A 17,786-nucleotide genomic window follows, 5' to 3' on the forward strand; every position below is an offset into this window, starting at 1 on the left:
AGGGCTCCAGTAAAGGATTCAGACCCACCTTGAATTGGGTGTGTCACATCTCTATTGAAACAACCTAATCAAAAGGTCTCACCCACAGTAGGTCTGCCCCCACAGGAATGGATTAAAAGAACATGGCCTTTTCTGGGGTACCTAGCAGTGCCAAACTACCACAAACACCATCTAAATTAGTGTAGCTCGATGATAAATCTTGATTTACAATAGTGTAAGTCTTCAACTCTGTTCTTTTGCAAGACTGTCTTAGTTATTCTCGGTTCTTGGTATTGGTATTTTAGAAATAGCTTCTCAATTTCTACCAAAAATAAAAAAATAAAAAAATCTGTTGGAATTTTGATTAGAATTGCATTGATTTTATAGATCAATTTTGGAAAAATTCAGTACTGATGTACTGAATATTCCAATCTATTTACATGATATATCCTTCCATTTATTAGGTCTTCTCTACATAATGTTTGTTCCCAGGATTTTATTTTAAAAATTTAAACCTATAGAGAATTTGAAAGAATAGAACAATTAATACTCAGATATACTCTTCACCCAGGTCTACCAGTTGACATTTTATCACTATTTTTTTTTTGTCGGAAACTTTTGAGAGCAAGCCACAGCTATCAAAACCCTTCATCTATCATTACTTACACATTTATTTTCTAAGAACAAGGACTTTCTGCTAAATAACCACAATAAAACTACTAAATTTAAGACTTTTCCACCTTTCAATCATCTTTTTTGTACTTGGCACTTGCTTCATGGAGAAAAGGGGCACCAAATGCCAGCCTCGCCTCTTCTTGGCTTCCCTCCTCTCCCATGTCTTTAGCCACAGATCCTTATTGTCTTGATAGCCCATTGCTATTTTAAACAGACTATCAGAAAATTGTGTACAGCTCTTCTAGTTCTCAACTGATTTGAAACAATTTACTCTGCCATTGCTGTGAACAGAACTCCCCTAGGGTTTTCTATTTTAAGTTAGAGGTCTTACGTTTAAGTCCCAGTTCTTCTGCTTGCCAGCGTTTCAGCAAATCACCTGAACTCTCAAAGCCTCAATTTCTCATTTGAAAATGGGGATAATAATAGTTCTTACCTTATAGATTTACTTTGAAGGTTAAAAGAGCATACTTATGTAAAGCATTAGGAAATGTGCTTGACACAATATAAATGCTATATAAATTTTTGCTGTTACTGAAATTGTTATCTTTATTGTGAGCATCTACATGAAGCACTTAAGTGGGCTCAAGGGATATAGTTAATAATTAGTAAATATTGTTTAGTTTTGTATTTAGATATAAAAACATTTATAAATACGCAAAAAAATGCCCTTTGTAAGCAATAAAGAACATAAGCTACCATTCCACGATACTGTTGGAAATTTAAAGATAGTGGTGTCAAGTTGCTGGCAGACTGGGGTCTTAGAGAGCATGATCACAGTTGTCACTGCAGTTGAATGTCGGGTCCTTAGACCTACAAGTTCAGAGAATCAATCCTAATGCAGGTGTCGCTAGACCTGGGAAGGTGATTCAAACTAACCCAATCCAAAAGAGGCCAATACGTTAGCCAGAATTCCAGTGTATTAATTTTCAGTGAGAAATTGTAAATTTCCCTGTAAATCCTCTAAAATGCTGGTTTTAGTTTTACAACACCTTCTCTGTTTTTAGACATCTCTATTTTGGAAGCCAACTTGTGATCAAAAAGCTATTGCGAATGTAATTAATAACATTGAATTGTACACTTGAAATTTTTTTTTTTAGTTATATTATTACTTTATTTTCCCTTTTTTTTCCCCCTTAAATGTAGCATTAAAGTCATCAGTTATACAGTGGTTTTCTAGGGGGTTCCTGTGGTCAGACAGACAATACCCTCTATAAAACTTAGTACATGTGTGATGTTGGACAGATTGCTTCAATTCTCTGGGCTTCCGTTCTTTATTTGCCAAATGAGACATAAGCCTGCCTCTTAGGAGTCTTGTGATAAATTATATCATTAAGATGGTTAGCATAATTCCTAGAATATAGGATCTGCTCAGTAAATGGTAGTTATTACACCTTTGGTCAAGAAAATAGACTACCTCTTTTCATATTTTGGACTATTATTCATTTTTGAATGTAAGGTATTAATTTTATAACTTCATGCTTTAGTGCCTATCTCTAGCCTCGAACCTCTTACCATTGCAGATGTTTCTCATTTGGAATTGGAGAAGGTGCCTCCACCAGCCTAATAAAAGGCATTGCCCGGGTCGCTGGGGGAACTTCAGAATTTATCAGCAGCAGGAACAGGATGCAGTCCAAGGTGAGGGACAGGCTGTGTCCAGGGGAGTCTGTCCACCCTTGCAGGGTGGCAAGGGTACTAGCAACAGTGCGCCTCCAAGATTCATTTTGTATATCCCCAGGCTCTTGGACTGTATACTTAGTGGGGCTATTGTTGCCCTTATGTAAAAGGGCCCAGTGTGGTTTCTGGAGAAATGGTATCTGGTTCTAGTAGCTGGGAGCCCAGAGATGAAATGCTGATTGAGGGTGGGGGCTTTTTGTTTTAGACCAGAGACAGAAAAGCTAAGAGTTTTGAATGTCACAATTGAGACTCCAGGGCTGAGTTTTAGGACCTCTTTTAGTTCCATATCCTATTCTCCATGCCAAGGATATGAAGATAAAGAGAAAGAACTACTGTGGTATGTTTCAGTAGATTGGAAGAGGTGGGAAATCAATGGTCCATGTGAACAGTAACCACAAGGGGAAGGCACCTTCCACCTCTGGTTATGTTTCTAAGTTTATCTTCCCAGTTGATGCCATCTCTTTTCCTTACTTCTCCAGGGGTCTCAGACACTTCTTCCATTCACATTTATGTCACTATGTGTTCAGCCTTAGCTTCTTCATGTGTAAAGTAAGGGTAATAATGTCTAGCTCCTAGATTATACTAAGTGTCATGCATGATATTTATGGTGTCACTTAGCACCTGGTTCATAATAAAAAGTCGATCAATAGTAGTTATCTTTGCTATTAATGTTTTTATGGTTATCCTTTTCTCTCTCCCCGCCAGGCTCTTTTGGCCCTGAAGCGTTCTCTACAGCCTGTGGTAGAGAATGTCTCTTTGAGCTGGGCTTTGCCTCAAGGTCTGTCTGCTCAAAGGCTTTCCCCAGAACAGACTGTTATCTTTAAGGGTCAGAGGTTAATCATCTATGCCCAGTTGACCGGGACAATGCCGGTGAGTTCCCATTTGTGTCTGTTCTCTAGTCAGAGTAGCCGCTGCCCTCAAGCCCCACCCCAGACAATTTAAGTAGATCTGATAAGTGGATTTGGATCTCATCAAGGGATCACACTTTCCAGGGGTAGCCAGCCTGTCCCTTTCCCCATCATTTCAGATCTCTGACTTTCTGGGATACCAGATTTCTAGCCAGAATTTTTAATGGGTAGGGTTGGAGGAGGCAGGTCTAGTCTGACTCTTTTCTTGGAGAACTCGCCCTTCTGTCACTTTTACTCTTCCTTAATTTGTAGCCAGAAGAGGCAACAGGACAAGTATGCCTCAGATACACACTCCAGGACAAGAGTTATGAGAATAAGGTGACATTTTATCTACATCCCAAGCATGATGCCAAGTGAGAATTTACAGTTTTCCTTTGCTATTTCCTTCCTTCCTCCCTCCTTCCCTTCCTTCCTTTCTTTCCTCCTTCCTTCCTTCCATCTTTCTTTATTTTCTCTTCTCTTCTCTTCTCTTCTCTTCTCTTCTCTTCTCTTCTCTTCTCTTTCCTTCTCCTTCCTTCTCCACCCTCCTTTCCTTCCTAGAGGGTTGGTTTCCTTTTCTTAATTCTGGGCTTACTTGTTTCCCTACCATCACATCTCCCTTCTAACCCACCCAAGTCTTATCTCTCCCCTTACTTGGCTTTTTCCCCCTGTGCCATCCATAACTTTTGAGGAACCTGGGTGACTGGCACATGGGCATTTTTCCATAAGTCAGAGGATTTTTTTTTTTTTTAATTTCAGCTTCACCATTCACCGCCTTGCTGCCAAGTCCTTGCTCCAAGTCAAGGACATGGGCTTAAGGGAGACTCCAGCAAAAGATAAAAAAGAAGTGTTGAATATCAGCATGGAGTGTGGAGTTATAAGTGCTCACACAGCTTTCATTGCCATCAACAAGACCCTCAACCAGCCAGTTCAGGGTCCCATGGCTCGCAGGGACATTCCGAGGCCAATTCTGTTGGGTTCTGTCAGTGCAACACCAAGATGTTATGGAACTGGTGAGTTTTATCCCATTCAAACTCATGTGAAATGAGTAAGGGGGCCTGGATATTGAAGCACATTACTTAAAGGAAAAGGCTTTGAAAAGTCCTTACATTGTTTTTTTTCCCCCTTGTTCTTCCACATCTAAGATTTCTGGTTGGTATTAAGAAAATGTTCTATCCTAGGGAACTAGAATATATCCCATTGGCAAGGAGATTCAAAATAATCCAAAGGAAGAGACAAGGAAACATTAAAACATAGAAAGTGAACATAAACATTGAGTAGTCTATATCTGAAGCTGATGCATCCTCTGGATGAAGACAGTTAAGGATCATGCAGATGGCCTTTGAACCACGAGATGGGTAGAGAATGGATGGGTGCTGACAGCCAGGACTGTCTCAGGCATAAGCCAAGCAGGCTTGATTATTGAGATTTGGGGTCAGGTGAAGAGGTTTGGGGTCAGGTGAAGAAATTCTCTGGATGGGATTCCACAGCTGGAGGGAAGATATACAATGGTGCTTCAGGATGAGTCCCATGTCATTCATGCAATGTTCATTTTATTACATTTAACTATTTTAGCACCAATTATATATGAGTTACTATGCTTGCTCATTGGAGATGCAGTGGTGAAAAAAATACAATTCCTGTCCCCTAAAATATTATAATCTGAGGGTGGAGGAGGAAGGGAGAGGACTGCAAACAGAGGAACAGATTTTCAACAAAGTATAAAAAGTACCATAATATAGGTAAGACCAGGATGTGCAAGAGCAGATAGGAGAGTGGAGTGGAAAGCAAAGAATTCTTCCCAAAATAGCTGACATCTGTACTGAGACCTGAAGGGTAGGCAGATTATCCTGGCAAGGAATGGAGAACAAAAGAACGTTAAATATCAGAATCAGCATGTGCAAAAACCAGATATAAGAAAGAATAAGGAGTGATATAGGTGATGTAGGTGTTTTAGTTTGGCTGGTGTTTAGTTTTAATTTTAATTTGCCTTTGCAATGCAAAATGGAGCAAGAGGAAAGGGAACGGAAGGAAAGCAGGGACTAGATTTTGGAAAATGAGGAGTTCAGTGGACAAACAGTGTGTTAGATGTTGACAGGATCATCCATGTGGATGCTGGACTCAAAATGATAGTGAGATTTTGGAAGAAGTCCCATGAACCAGGTGTCACAATCTTAAGTGAATGGTGAGAAAAGACCAAGAGGTTGGTAAATGATGCTGATGAAATGAAGATAGTTAACACTTGTGTAGGCTTACTATGGCCAGGCCTTGTTCTATGTACTTTATATATCTTAAGTTAACTACATGTCACAACAACAATATATTTTAGTTAAAGTCATTATCTCTATTTTACAGTTAACTGTACTAAAGAGTTTGAGCCATATTTTGGTGAAGTCTGAGTGAATATCAGCAGGGAATTGATGTCATTAACGTATTTTATAAACATTACTCCTCTACCAATGTTAAGAATGGATTGAAGAAGCAAGACTTCCAGGGAAACTAGATAGCAAGTTACTACATAAAACTGGGGAAAGAAGAAGTGGTCTAAACCGAGGCACTATCAGTGAATATACAAAGAAAGGACCATGTTTGACAGATTATAAGGAGGTTGATTTAGTGACTGATTGATTGTGGAGATAGAAGTCATGAAGGATGATGCCCAGATTTATGGTTTGGACAACTGGGTGAATGACGAAACCATTTATTTCAATGGAGAACAACAGAAGAGGAGCTAGTTCAGGAGGGAGAACACTGAGTTCTTTTTAAAGCATTTTGTTCTTGGGATGCCTGTGGAGTGTCCACATGAAGATGTCTGATAGAAGGGAGATAGATGTGTCTGGTGTTCAGAAAAGAAACCGGGTATCAAGAGATGTGTCTAGCAATCATTAGCATGATGTAATAACTAAAGCCAGGAGAATGGGTAAGATTATTCAGAGGGCATGTATAAAGTGAGAAGAAAAGCTTGAAGTCCACGAAGAATGTGTCTGAGGGATGGGCAGCAGAGCAGTCCACAAACAAGAACAAAAAGGAGTGACATAGGAAGAAAAGAAGGAAATACATATTCAAAACCAAAGGAAACTGGTACAACAAAGAGGGTTATCAAAATATCAGACATTGCAGAAAAGTCAAAGTAAAACTGTGAAAGGGCTATTGGGTTAAGTACAAAAGAAGTCCTTACGGATCTTATCAAGAGAAATTTCATTGTATAGTGGTCAGCAGAGAATCCACATTAGAGAATGTTAAAGAGTAAATGGTAGGCAGGAAAATGGGGTGGAGAGAGCGGGAACAGCTTACACAGGCACTTTAGAAAAATGTTTGGCCCAAAAGGGGAAAGGATAGAGGGTGGTATCTACAGAGGAGATTGTGGAGTTGAGGTGGGTTTTTGCATGTTATTTCTCTCTCTCTCTCTCTTTCTCTCTATCTCTATGTCTCTCCCTCCCTCTCTCTTCCTCTCTCTCGCTCTCTTGCTGTCTCCCTATCCCTCTCCATCTCCCTCTCTTTCTCTCTCTCCCTCTCCGTCTCTCTGTCTCTGTCTCTCTCTTAAAATATTCAGAATGGGAGAGATATGAGTAAGTCGTAATGCTAACTGGAAAGTGCCAGCAGAGAGAACTGAAAATATTGGGGGAAAGTAACAGTCAATTGAGAAGAGTATTTGTTGAAGTGGAGAGGATGAGATCTCAGGCAGTACTGGAGGGATTAGCCTTCAATAGGACAAGTGACATTTTCCCACTCTTGCCAGGAAATGGAGGAAAGGCATGGGGATTAGATTTAGTCTTGAGATCACTCAAGACAATGGCAGGCCTTACAGTGAGGCTTTCAGATGCTTCAGTGCTTGATGGGAAGTAACAGAGAAACGGGAGGTGACAGCAGTGAAGACGTGGGAGGTAACCCAGGTGAGGGTGGGGCAGGGACAGAAGAGGTTGCCAACCCCACCTCTCAGTCCTGAGAATTTGGAATGTGGTAAATCGGGCAACAACAGTTTGAAAGGAATATAGGGAGAACAGTTCTTTGGAGGACAAGTTATATTTAAGACAAATAGCTGTAAGAAGCATTCTATGATGAGACTGAAGAGGCAGAGAAGATTGTTTAGCTTATGTCAAGGGTTCCAGAAGAAGGAGCTCAGAGGGTGAGGTCGTTATGTAGGAGGTTGGTGGATGGGAGAAGAAGAATGACACAGTAAGGGTGGTGATGAGGCAGATGTGGACGGGAGAGTATGTGTCTCAGATTATCAGGGCTCTTTGCCTACTCCAGAGAGCAGGGGGTGCTTCGGTATCAGTGTCTGTACTGGTGTCTTTCAGCTTATGCAAAAGCCTCATTCACCTACTCTCTGCCTACAGGACGGCCCATGAGGTGCACTCCTTATTCCCCCAAAAATCTACCTGCTGAATGATGATGGAGACTTAACTGCTCGTTGTAGGCTGATGAGTAACAGGGACCTATACACTCTAGGTGAGCATCTTTCCAACAGCCTTTTCTCACCCGTGTTTGTCTGTCACACATATAGGAGTAGGCACACCCCATGCTCGTGGTGTCAGACAAAAGAAGAAATGCATGTCTCCCAAAGAGACCTCCCCAGAGATGGGAAGGACTCATTCTTCCATGGACGAGACCGACTTGGAAACTCCCCATACAGGTGAGGGGATCCTGAATTTGCTTCTCTGAACTGTGGGGACTGAAGAACCAATCTGCAGCCTTCTGCTGTTCTTGCGACTTTCTCTACCCAGGAGGTAATTCATTTGAAGTGCATCTGGCAGAGGGTGAGATTTCCAGCCCTAAATTTGCCAGGGACAGCCCAACTTAATTAGTCTATGGTATAGGACCCTGAAACTTGTGATCCCAGGGGAATCTGGGTTGAGAACTAGTTAAACCAGCCACTTAATGCTGTCTTTCTTCACGCAGTGTGCCTGTAGACTGGGGCCCTTCCCCTGCAGGACTCTGTTGTTGCCTTATTGGGCCTTGTCTCATTGGCTGTCCTTTTACAGGTTGAGTTTGAGGGTGGAGTGTCATGATGCAGTCTGATGACTTGGTCAGCAAAGGCTAGTCCTTGGTCCCTGCATTGTGTGCTAAGCAGCCAAGCTTCTTACGTGCATGCTAAACTGTGAAAGTACATTTCACTACTAATGGGGGCCTGGTCTATTAAAATGGGCTTACATTTAGGCAACTTATTTCTGGTTTCTCTGATCATTGTAGCAAGAGTTTGTGGTGTACAATTGTTACTTGTTTAAAATTTTCTTTGCTGCTTACCCTTGATTTACTCATTCATCCTTCAGGTTGCTAGTTAAGGAGAGGGCTCAAGGTCTAAGGTAGATTCAGCTCTCTGTGCTACCACTAACTTTGTGAGTTCAGACAATTTAATTCACTTCTCAGAGGCTGAGTTCCCTCAACTATGCAGCTCCTCACCAACTAGCATTGTCATGCGAAACTTCACACTCTTGCCCACAGATTAGTTTCTTCATTTGTGTTGGTTTTCTACCCTGTGTTGATATCCCTGCAACTCAGAAGATTCCTGCTCCGAGACTTCTCACTTATAAATCCTCTCTTCTCTCAGCAACATAGAAAGAAAAGTTACCAGCAGTATTATTCTGCTGATTTTTTTGTGAATTAATAATAGCAACTACTATTTGTAGAGAGCCTGTAAGGGGCCAACCTCTTTTCTAGGTACTTTACATGCTTTCACACGCATTAGGCTTTATTGTCTCTAATTTATGGATGAGGACACTGAAGTTTCCATTGGTTAAATATTTTCTTCACACTCCAAGTAAGTTAGCAGAACTGAGATTCAAATTAAGATTGTTGAAATTCAGAGCCTTAGTTTCTTTAGTTATAGTTTATCTTGCCTACTAATTTCTAAGTTGCTCTAATTTCATCATCCCATGTGATAGTTAAATACAAAATACTTCCTTAGAGAATTATGTGATCTTTAAGCAATGTTCATACCACCAGGATTAGACACTAAACTACTTGCCGAGGAAGCCTGCTTCCTTTATATCTGCTTTCTTTTGAAATTTTTAATAATTTAGACTCAATCTCTATTTGTCTAGAATTTTTAAATATAAAATAAAGTTTTAAAACCTGTATAAACTGGCTAAGACTTTTTCACAGCATCATCCTGTGGGTCCTTGAATATCCGTAGCATCCCATAGCTTTCCCTTATTGCTGCATTTTGAAGTGCAGCTCCCTTGGAGTCAGTACATCACTTGGGTTACCTACATTGTCACAGAGAAAATGCAGATCTTCTAGGGGAAGGAATGAAGGAGATCTTGGTAGGATTGGCTTAGCGCTGCACTCTTGCTACAGCTTGTCTCTGAATTCTGCAGCCTTTCTCAAGTATGCTAAGGGAGCAGTAGATTCACGACTTCCCATCCTTTCTCTCTTTTCTCCCCAAAGTCTTTGGAGAGCATCGTCTTGTGCAGCTGATTGCCCTCCAGAAGGCAGATGGTTCCTGGGATCTGAATGAAGGTCTGGCCGTGGTCCTAGGTAGGAGCATGGAAGACCTCCTGGCTGCAGTTCCATTCAAGGTGTGGTTCCAAGAAGAAAAAGGAGTGTGTATGTTTCTGAGGGGTGGGGTCAGTAATGAGAATTGGGGATGAATCAAGACCCACCTGAGGAAAGAGAATATAGGGGGTCATAGACTAAATTAATTTCTAGTAAATAGAGGTTGAAGGTTTTTCTAGTTATATTAGAGAAGAAAGAACAAGGAATTAATGGGCAGTTAGTATGAGTTGATGGTTTAGGGTTGATGGATGACAAAGAGAAAGCAAAAACCGTCTTCCACTTTACTTATATCCCCTGTCAATCATCCTTGTTATAAGAGTTAATATTTATTGAGCTGTTACTCTGTGGCAGGCACTGTGCTAAGCCCTCGGCACTGAAGATCATCTTTAATCCTCATAACAATTAAATGAGGTAGATACTATTGGTGTGACAAAGCTGGATTCAAATCTAGGACTCTCTTCGGAGCCCATGTTATTATTCCTCTTCGTACCAAAGAATGTGATGTTGGCATTATCAAAAATTAATTGAAGCCGGGTGAGGTGAAGTATTAATAGGGACCTCCTAGTTATTTTAAATGTGTTGAAGTCTGCTGGTAAGGAAACATTACATTTCAGAATTTCTAGGTAACTTGCTAAAACTTTTGTCTAATAATCACTGAGAAATTATTAAATATAGGACAGGTGCCAAAAGTCTGAAGGACAAGAGTCATTCTGAATTTTTAAAATGTGGAAGAAGGTGATTAAATAAATTCCAGATATTCTAAAACTGTGTTGTCTAACAATAACTACTAGTCACATGTGACTATTGAGTGTGTGAAATGTGGGTAATGCAACAGAGGAACTAAATTTTTAATTGAAGTGTACTGTTAAGTGTAAAATACATACTAATTTCAAATTGTATAAAAATGTAAAATATTTCAGTAATTATTTTTATATTAATTACATGTTAAAATGATAATATTTTTAATATTTTGGGTTAAATAAAATGTTACAAAAATAATTTCACCTTTTTATTTTTATATTTTTAAACCTAGCTTCTAGAAAATTAAAAATTATTTATGTGCCTTGCATTATATTTCTTTTGGACAATGCTGTTCTAGACCAAAAAAGTAAAAGGACAATTTGTAAAGACAGAAGAGGGCACAAGAATCATGAAGTGCTAGTTTTGATTTACCGAGACAAAACATGTCAGACTAACATTTACTTCTTTGATGTAATAACCAGGCCAGTAAATCAAGGGAATCAAGAGACGTGATGTATCTGAATTTCAATAAAGAATTTGATTTTTTTTTTAAAAAACGATGAGTACACTGACTGCATACCAAGTAGTTTAAAACCCATACCACTAAATAATGAATTGATTTATAATCTGAAACAGATTTTTAGACCCATCAGGCCCTGATCTCTCTGGAGGTCTACATTTTCTTTGAAGTTTTAGATGAAGATATAGATCAATGATTTCCCATTTGCAGGGTGACAAAACCGGAAGATAGAACATTGGACAAAAGAATCAGGATCCCAAAAGACATCTGAAAAATGAATTGTAATTTTCCATGAAAATAAAAAACTTAATAGGAATAAAAATAAAGTTCTTTTTATGGTTCTAAATTCCTAACTATAAAAGTAGAAAATAGAAGTGAAATGACATAAGAGCGGTTGTTAAATGAAAACCAGAGTTTTCATATGAATACAAACTTAGTATCAATCAACAAATTTGAAACTTTATTAGTAGAAAGTAACAAAATTGTCTGAAAAGCTGTATTCTTGGGCTGTGGTCATAGAATTTCTTAAGTACATTTGCTTCTAAATGTGGCAATTTAGAAAAAAAAATCACTGTGATATTTGTTTTTAGACTGGAAAAACAAGCATGGGGATTCTTACCACTTAGACAAAAGAGGAAGGATTGAAAGAATTAAGAAAAATTATCTGAACAAAGACTACTCAGAGAGAATATGATAGCTATTTCCAAATTTTAAAGGCTATGAAATGAAAGAGGAATTTTCCTTAATACATTTGATTCTAAAACCTGAAGCCAGGAGCAAAGGGTGAAAACTCACAGGAGACAGTTTTCTGCTCTATGGCTGAGACTTTCTATTGAGCAATATTGTAATGTAAACTGTAGATTCAGAATATTTGGGCTCTATTCCCAGCTCCATCATTTGCTAGAAAGTTGTCTTTGGACAAATCAAATCATTTCATTGCTGTATGAATCCGTTTTCTTTCTTAAAAAAAAATGTAGTTGTTGATATTCCTAATGAAATTTTTTTGTTGTTGTTGTTTTTTTTTGTTTTGTTTTGTTTTTGTTGTTGTTTGGCTAGGGTTCAAATGAAAAACCTTGAAGGCACCTTATAAAATATAAAGCAACTATGCATATGTTTTTCTTATCACAGCTGGGTAACCACTTGCTGAGAGGTTTCAAGGGGTTTCAAGCACTGTCCTAGTAGTAACACTGGATTTAATACTTAAGGTCTCTCTGCCCTAAGACTTAATGAACCATTTCCTGAGGTTCAGGGCCTGGCTTTATGCTTGCAAGCAGTAGATGGAGGTAAAGAGACCCCAGGGGATTCATTTAGTAGCTGGTGGAGGGGGCAGTGAGTGAGGAGGGAGTGGGGCTTTCTGCATCAGCTTGAGGGGCTTCTGACTCCAACTTGGAGGCTTCAGGGAATTCTCTCCCGACTGTACAGAATTATGATTCCTCGATCTGGGCCACCATCCTGGCTGTGCTCTGGCTGCATGCCAATGGTGAGGACCTGAAGTGCGAGTGGGAGCTGCTGCAACAGAAGGCTGTGAACTGGATTCGCATCCATGCAGGTAGGGGGCACAATCCTGAGACCCCCATGCTTTCCCTTTTAGGAATCTGGCCCTGCTCCCAGCCACGGAGCCTCCAGGCCTGGGGGAGGGTGACCGGGAGAAAGAGCCCCCCAAAGATACCTCCCCACCACCATCCTGCTTGGGAGCTCTCTGGGTCTCTGAGCCACTTTGTTCCTTGGCAGGTGTGGGCGTGAGAGTGAAATTTTAGAATTGGGGGGTGAGTAAAGATGGAAAGGGGCTTGGATGGGGGGTGTGAATTGTGAGAAGGACAAGCAATATAATTTATTCTCCTTACCATCGCAGTACTTAGGTAAATAGAAGACTGGGCTTGGAGCACTCACTTCTTGGATGCTTATTAACTCCCTGCTGCTGAGTGTTTCTGAGTCAGAGAATCTGGGCAGGAGAAAGAGAAAAATCAGGGGTATTGAGGAAAGATAGAGGCAGGACTTGAGGGAGACGGTCAGGGTGGTGTGAGGGAGACGGAGAGATGATCTCTCCTCTCATGGCTGCCCCTCAGCTCCTAATTCGTTGTTTCCCCCACTTCAAGGTACCCCCCTGAGGGAGCTTGTGAAAGCTGGTATTGATCTCCTGAAGACAACTGTGGACCCCTCCATCCTTGGACTCTGAGGATGTCCTCCAGAAACACAAGTGCCTCTCCTCTGCTTCTGACCCTTCTTTTACTCTCTCTTCTGTTGTGATGTGTTTTTTTTGTTTCACACCTATTTTATCAATTTTCTGTCATGAATGTAAAAGATGCCCAGTGACGTTCCTTCTCTGTCCCCTCTTCCTGTCCCCAAGCATTCCCCTCAGGCCAGCGTCAGTGGTCCCAGAACACGTTCCCTTTCTTGGAGGAGTTCAGAGCATTCATCGACAGTGATGTTCCTCCTGGGTTTTTCAGAGTGACAAGAGACATAACAGGTGACAGGGACACCAGAGTGAAGGCTACAGCACCGATGTTAGGGGATGCCTGAATTAGAGAACTCTCTGTGGCATATTTATCTAGTCACTGTTTATCTTAAATACTTACCAAGACCAGACTGGCTATCCCTGAAGTTTTCCATTTTTAAATAGAGGGAGAATTTGGAGGAGAGGTTGAAAGCAAATATCAGGATCAATAGAAACTCAAGATCATGAAGAAAGAGACTCAAGGGGTCCATGGCAAGAGCTGGCTCTTTTTGGGATCTTCTTGACTGTATTGACGTTGGCTTTCATAGCCTAAACTATATGATTTTCTTCATGTTGAGTGGAGTTACAGCTGTTGGCAACAGATGTTTCTTCTTAATCAGTAAACATCACAGTAAGGGGGTTATAATGGAATCCTCAGGCCTAGCCGGAGCTTCTGAATCCTCTAAGCTTGACTGATCTAGGAAAATAAAGAGAAGAATGAGTTTAAAGGCAGCTTTGCCTGAGAGCTGAAGCTGGATCACACACCCCATCTGGAAGAAAGGAGCTCTCCATTCCTGAACTCTTCTGGCCCTTATGTCCCATGTATTGTATCCTAATGAAAATCCCTATAATACTGATGTATCAATATAAAAATGACTATCCCTACTGCACCTCATTAAATCTGGTCTTTTATAGATTCATTTATTGAGCCTGCAGTGGGTTTATCATCCCTCATATTCCATCACAACTTTCCTCGTGCCCCCACTGCTCACACTGTATCCTGACCCCAAACCTGTTGTATGCTGGTTTCCTTTTTTTTGTGAGGCATGCAAAGAGCCCTAGTCAGAAAACCACTATTAGAATCCTGGCCCTAACCTTAATAGTTATGTGATGGTGGGCAAATGGTTTAACCCATCTATGAAACAGAATTTGGGGTTGAATTAGAGCTCTGTTATCCATTTCAGCATAAATGCTCACGAATTTTTAACACTCAAGTAAAACATACTCAATACCATGGGGATGGCCTGGGCCTGAGTTCCTTCAAGCTGCAGAGCTTTCTGGCTGGCATTTAGGATTTTCCCCACACAGTGGAAACTAACCTTCCCGGACTCCAGTTTCTTCCTTCTGAGTTTGTGGCTGAATGTGACCTGTGGAACAGGGCTGTGGCATCGCCTGGGAGCTTGTTAGAAATGCAGAATTCCAGGCAACCCCAAGAACTGCCTTAGAATCTGCATTGTAACAAGGCTCCCAGGTGGCTGGTGTGTATATTAAAGCACAGACTTAGTCTTTCTGTGAATAGGCTTACATCTAGTCTCTGCCAGCTAGATCGGCTCCATCGAAGTATGTGACAACATGGACGAGCCCTGAAGACACCATGTTGAGCAAAATTAGCCAGACACAAAAGGACAAATATTGTGTGATCTCACTGATATGAAATAATTAGAATAAACTAACTCATAGAGCCAGAAACTAGAATTCAGGTCACCAGAGGCTGGGGCAGGGGTAGGGAATGGGGTGTTAATGCTTAATTGGTGGAGTCTCTGTTTGGAGTGTATATGTTTTGGTAATGTATAGTGGTGATGGTAACACAGCATTGTGAATGTAATTAAAACCACTAAGTTATGTATCTGAAAGTGGTTAAAAAGGGAAATTTTCAGTGGTTTATATGTTGCTAGAACAACAACAAGAAACAAACATAGGACTGTACAATACAAACAGTGAACCCTAATGTAAACTATGGATTATAGCTAATAGTACATTAGAATAATATTTTCATCAATTTATACAAGGTACCACATCAAAGCAAAGTGTTCAAAATGGGGGTGGGTTTATGGGAACTCTATTTTGTGCATGATCTTTCTATAAATCTACAAATTCTTTAATTATTTTTTTAAATAAAATAAAATAGTGGCTCTCAAAGAATAGCCCCAGGACAAGCAGAATTGCATCATATCACTTGGGAACATACTAGAAATGCAAATTTACAGGCTCTACCCTGAACCTACTGGATCAGCAACCACGAGGGCAGCAAGGTGTGGTTTAACAAGCCCTCCAGGTGATTCTGATGCATGCCAAAATTTGGTCTTTATGGCTGAATGGAAAATCCCTAGGCCCTTTTCCCCTGAATGTAAACTTGTCCTTGGATTCTATCTCTCTGACCCCACTGCTGCTATCATACTATTTCCCCTTTAAAACTGACCAAAGGCAAAGGAAGGAGGGGTAGATATTTTCTTGATAACAGTAGTTTAGCTGAGACGGCATGATTTTCAAAGACTTCTCTAAATTCAAAGAACAAAGGTTTTTAAATAAAGTATTTAAAGTACAGTGAAATTTGCAGAGTATCTGATTACCTGTAGCTAACTTTAGCCAAGAAGTACTGTCCTACTCCACAGTCTATCTGAAAAAGTACTCATTGTGATATCCTAGAATAACAGAAAACAAACAATCAGAAAGGGAACAGGAGGAGACAGCTTCCTGAAAATCATGAAACTTGTAAAACTACCCACTTCCCTCAAGCAGATGGCCGTTTATGTTTATTACACAGGGCATTAATTCCTACATTTATTATTCCATCTCCTTTTTCTCACCCTTCAGCTTCCAGACTAGGATACGGTTGGGGACTCAGTGCAGGGCCTTCTAAAGCAAAAAAGCAGCCTTACTTTGGTTTCTTCCCTTAAAATGCAGAAACAGATACAGTTTTAAACCAATATGGTTTTAATTTTCCATGCAATGAAATGTTTTGTCAAACTAAATTCCTCAAATCTAAACAAGTGGTGGTCTTCATAATCAACATTGGAGTGTACTAGTGTTTTCACACATTTCATTCACTGTTTTCAAGGCTGGTACTTCAATGTTCTAGTAAAATATAAAGCACCATCTGTGTTCCCAGGAGCTATTGATCTGGGCAATGAGCCCAGGAGAAAAGTTGCTTTCAACTTCTCGTGGATTGTCCTGCCTTTGCAGTTATTTCCTGGTTGTTCCCGACTTGCCCACAGGAAGGATGGAAGATACCCTGCTTCAGTATTTTTCCACTCAAACTGAGCCCAGGCTCTGCAGGGGAGGATGTTCAGACAGATTAGTCACAAAACCCATTTCCTATTATCCCCAACAGTTACTAGGGGTCTTCTAGCATCTGGTATTGTGCTATCAACTCAGTCAATGGCTTCCTTAAAACAGTCCATCTGCTCGAAGCATCTGATTGACCAGAAGAAAACCAAGAAAAAACCCAGGCAAAAAGCTAACTCCATGTATTTATTCTGTTTCTCCTTCAGTTCTATCAGTTTTTGCCTCATATAAGTTGATGTTCTCCTGTTAAGTGCGTACACATTTAGGATTATGTCTTCTTGGAGAACTGATCCCTTTATCATTATGTAATGCCAACATTTATCCCTGATAATTTTCCTTGTTTTTGAGTCTGCTTTGTCTAAAATTAATATAGCTACTCTAGCTTTGTTTTGATTAGTGTTAATGTGGTATATCTTTCTCTACTCCTTCACTTTTAACCTGAGTCTTCATGTTTAAAGTGAGTTTCTTTCAGACAACATATAGAGTTGCTTCTTGTTGTTTTATCCATGCAAAATCTCTTTTACTTGATGTATTTAGACCATGCACATTTAAAGTAATTATTTATATAGTTGAATTAATATCTACTGTGTTTGTTAACTGTTTTCTATTTGTTGCCTTTGTTCTTTGTCTCTATTTACCCTCTTTTTTTTTTTTTCTTTACCTTCTCTGGTTTGATTGAGCATTTTATATGATCTCTAAGTTGTAGTTCAGGAGAATCAGCTTTATCTACAGGATAGACACAAAGACTCTTTCACAACATCCTATTAGACTGCATTATCAGAGGAAACTACGTTATATTAAAAACCCAGATTCTGAATTTTGCTCTAAAAATAAAAATCTTCAAAACTTTAAGGGCTAGTGGGGTCCCAGATCACCTTAATAAGTTCACGTTTGCATTGGGAGATGAAAAACAGTGGCTCATTTTAGATGTCGAATTATCGTTAGAATCTTTGTTGTAACTGACTTTAGGATCATATTTGAAACCAATTATTTTCTCTGTTGATGGCATCCTTGTCTCTTCTGACATTAGACTTCTTTTACCTGATCCTTGTGATCAGTAGTCACACACTCCCTGTGCATCAGCTGCCCTGGAGGACGAGGGCCTCCTGTGGTCTGCACAAGTTCCCCATGTCTGCATGAGCTCATGTGCCCCTCAGACGGCACGTCCCCCCCATTAGGCTGATGCACCTTCTTAAATTTGGACATCGTTTGTCCCCCAAAGAGTTTCTCTCTCCTGAGTAGACCCCAGGAGGACATCCCTTTAACACCAATGTTTTCATTCTCTCAAAATTCTATTTTCTAGCTCTTGCTGATT

At 40.1% G+C, this 17,786-nt stretch overlaps 1 protein-coding gene across 7 annotated transcripts in view; it reads left to right on the forward strand.

Moving 5' to 3' along the window:
- The window catches only part of LOC119538661 (von Willebrand factor A domain-containing protein 5A-like), a 141,685-nt gene extending 127,530 nt beyond the window's left edge, over nt 1-14,155 (forward strand). For 3 of the 7 annotated variants that reach the window (XM_037841797.1, XM_037841799.1, XM_037841798.1), the window contains 8 exons: nt 2,175-2,289; nt 3,034-3,198; nt 3,489-3,589; nt 3,975-4,228; nt 7,720-7,848; nt 9,603-9,733; nt 12,394-12,520; nt 13,068-14,155. In XM_037841797.1, coding sequence (XP_037697725.1) covers nt 2,175-2,289; nt 3,034-3,198; nt 3,489-3,589; nt 3,975-4,228; nt 7,720-7,848; nt 9,603-9,733; nt 12,394-12,520; nt 13,068-13,147 — 1,102 coding nt within the window. In that variant the 3' untranslated portion in view covers nt 13,148-14,155. Of the gene's footprint in view, nt 1-2,174; nt 2,290-3,033; nt 3,199-3,488; nt 3,590-3,974; nt 4,229-7,552; nt 7,665-7,719; nt 7,943-9,602; nt 9,734-12,393; nt 12,521-13,067 lie in introns of those variants that run through there. The other 4 variants (XM_037841800.1, XM_037841801.1, XR_005217609.1 and 1 more) reach the window with 4 other exon arrangements.
- The last annotated feature ends 3,631 nt before the right edge of the window (nt 14,156-17,786 follow it).

Source organism: Choloepus didactylus, chromosome 6 (assembly GCF_015220235.1).
Source record: "Choloepus didactylus isolate mChoDid1 chromosome 6, mChoDid1.pri, whole genome shotgun sequence".
In the NCBI taxonomy this organism is placed as follows: domain Eukaryota; kingdom Metazoa; phylum Chordata; class Mammalia; order Pilosa; family Megalonychidae; genus Choloepus; species Choloepus didactylus.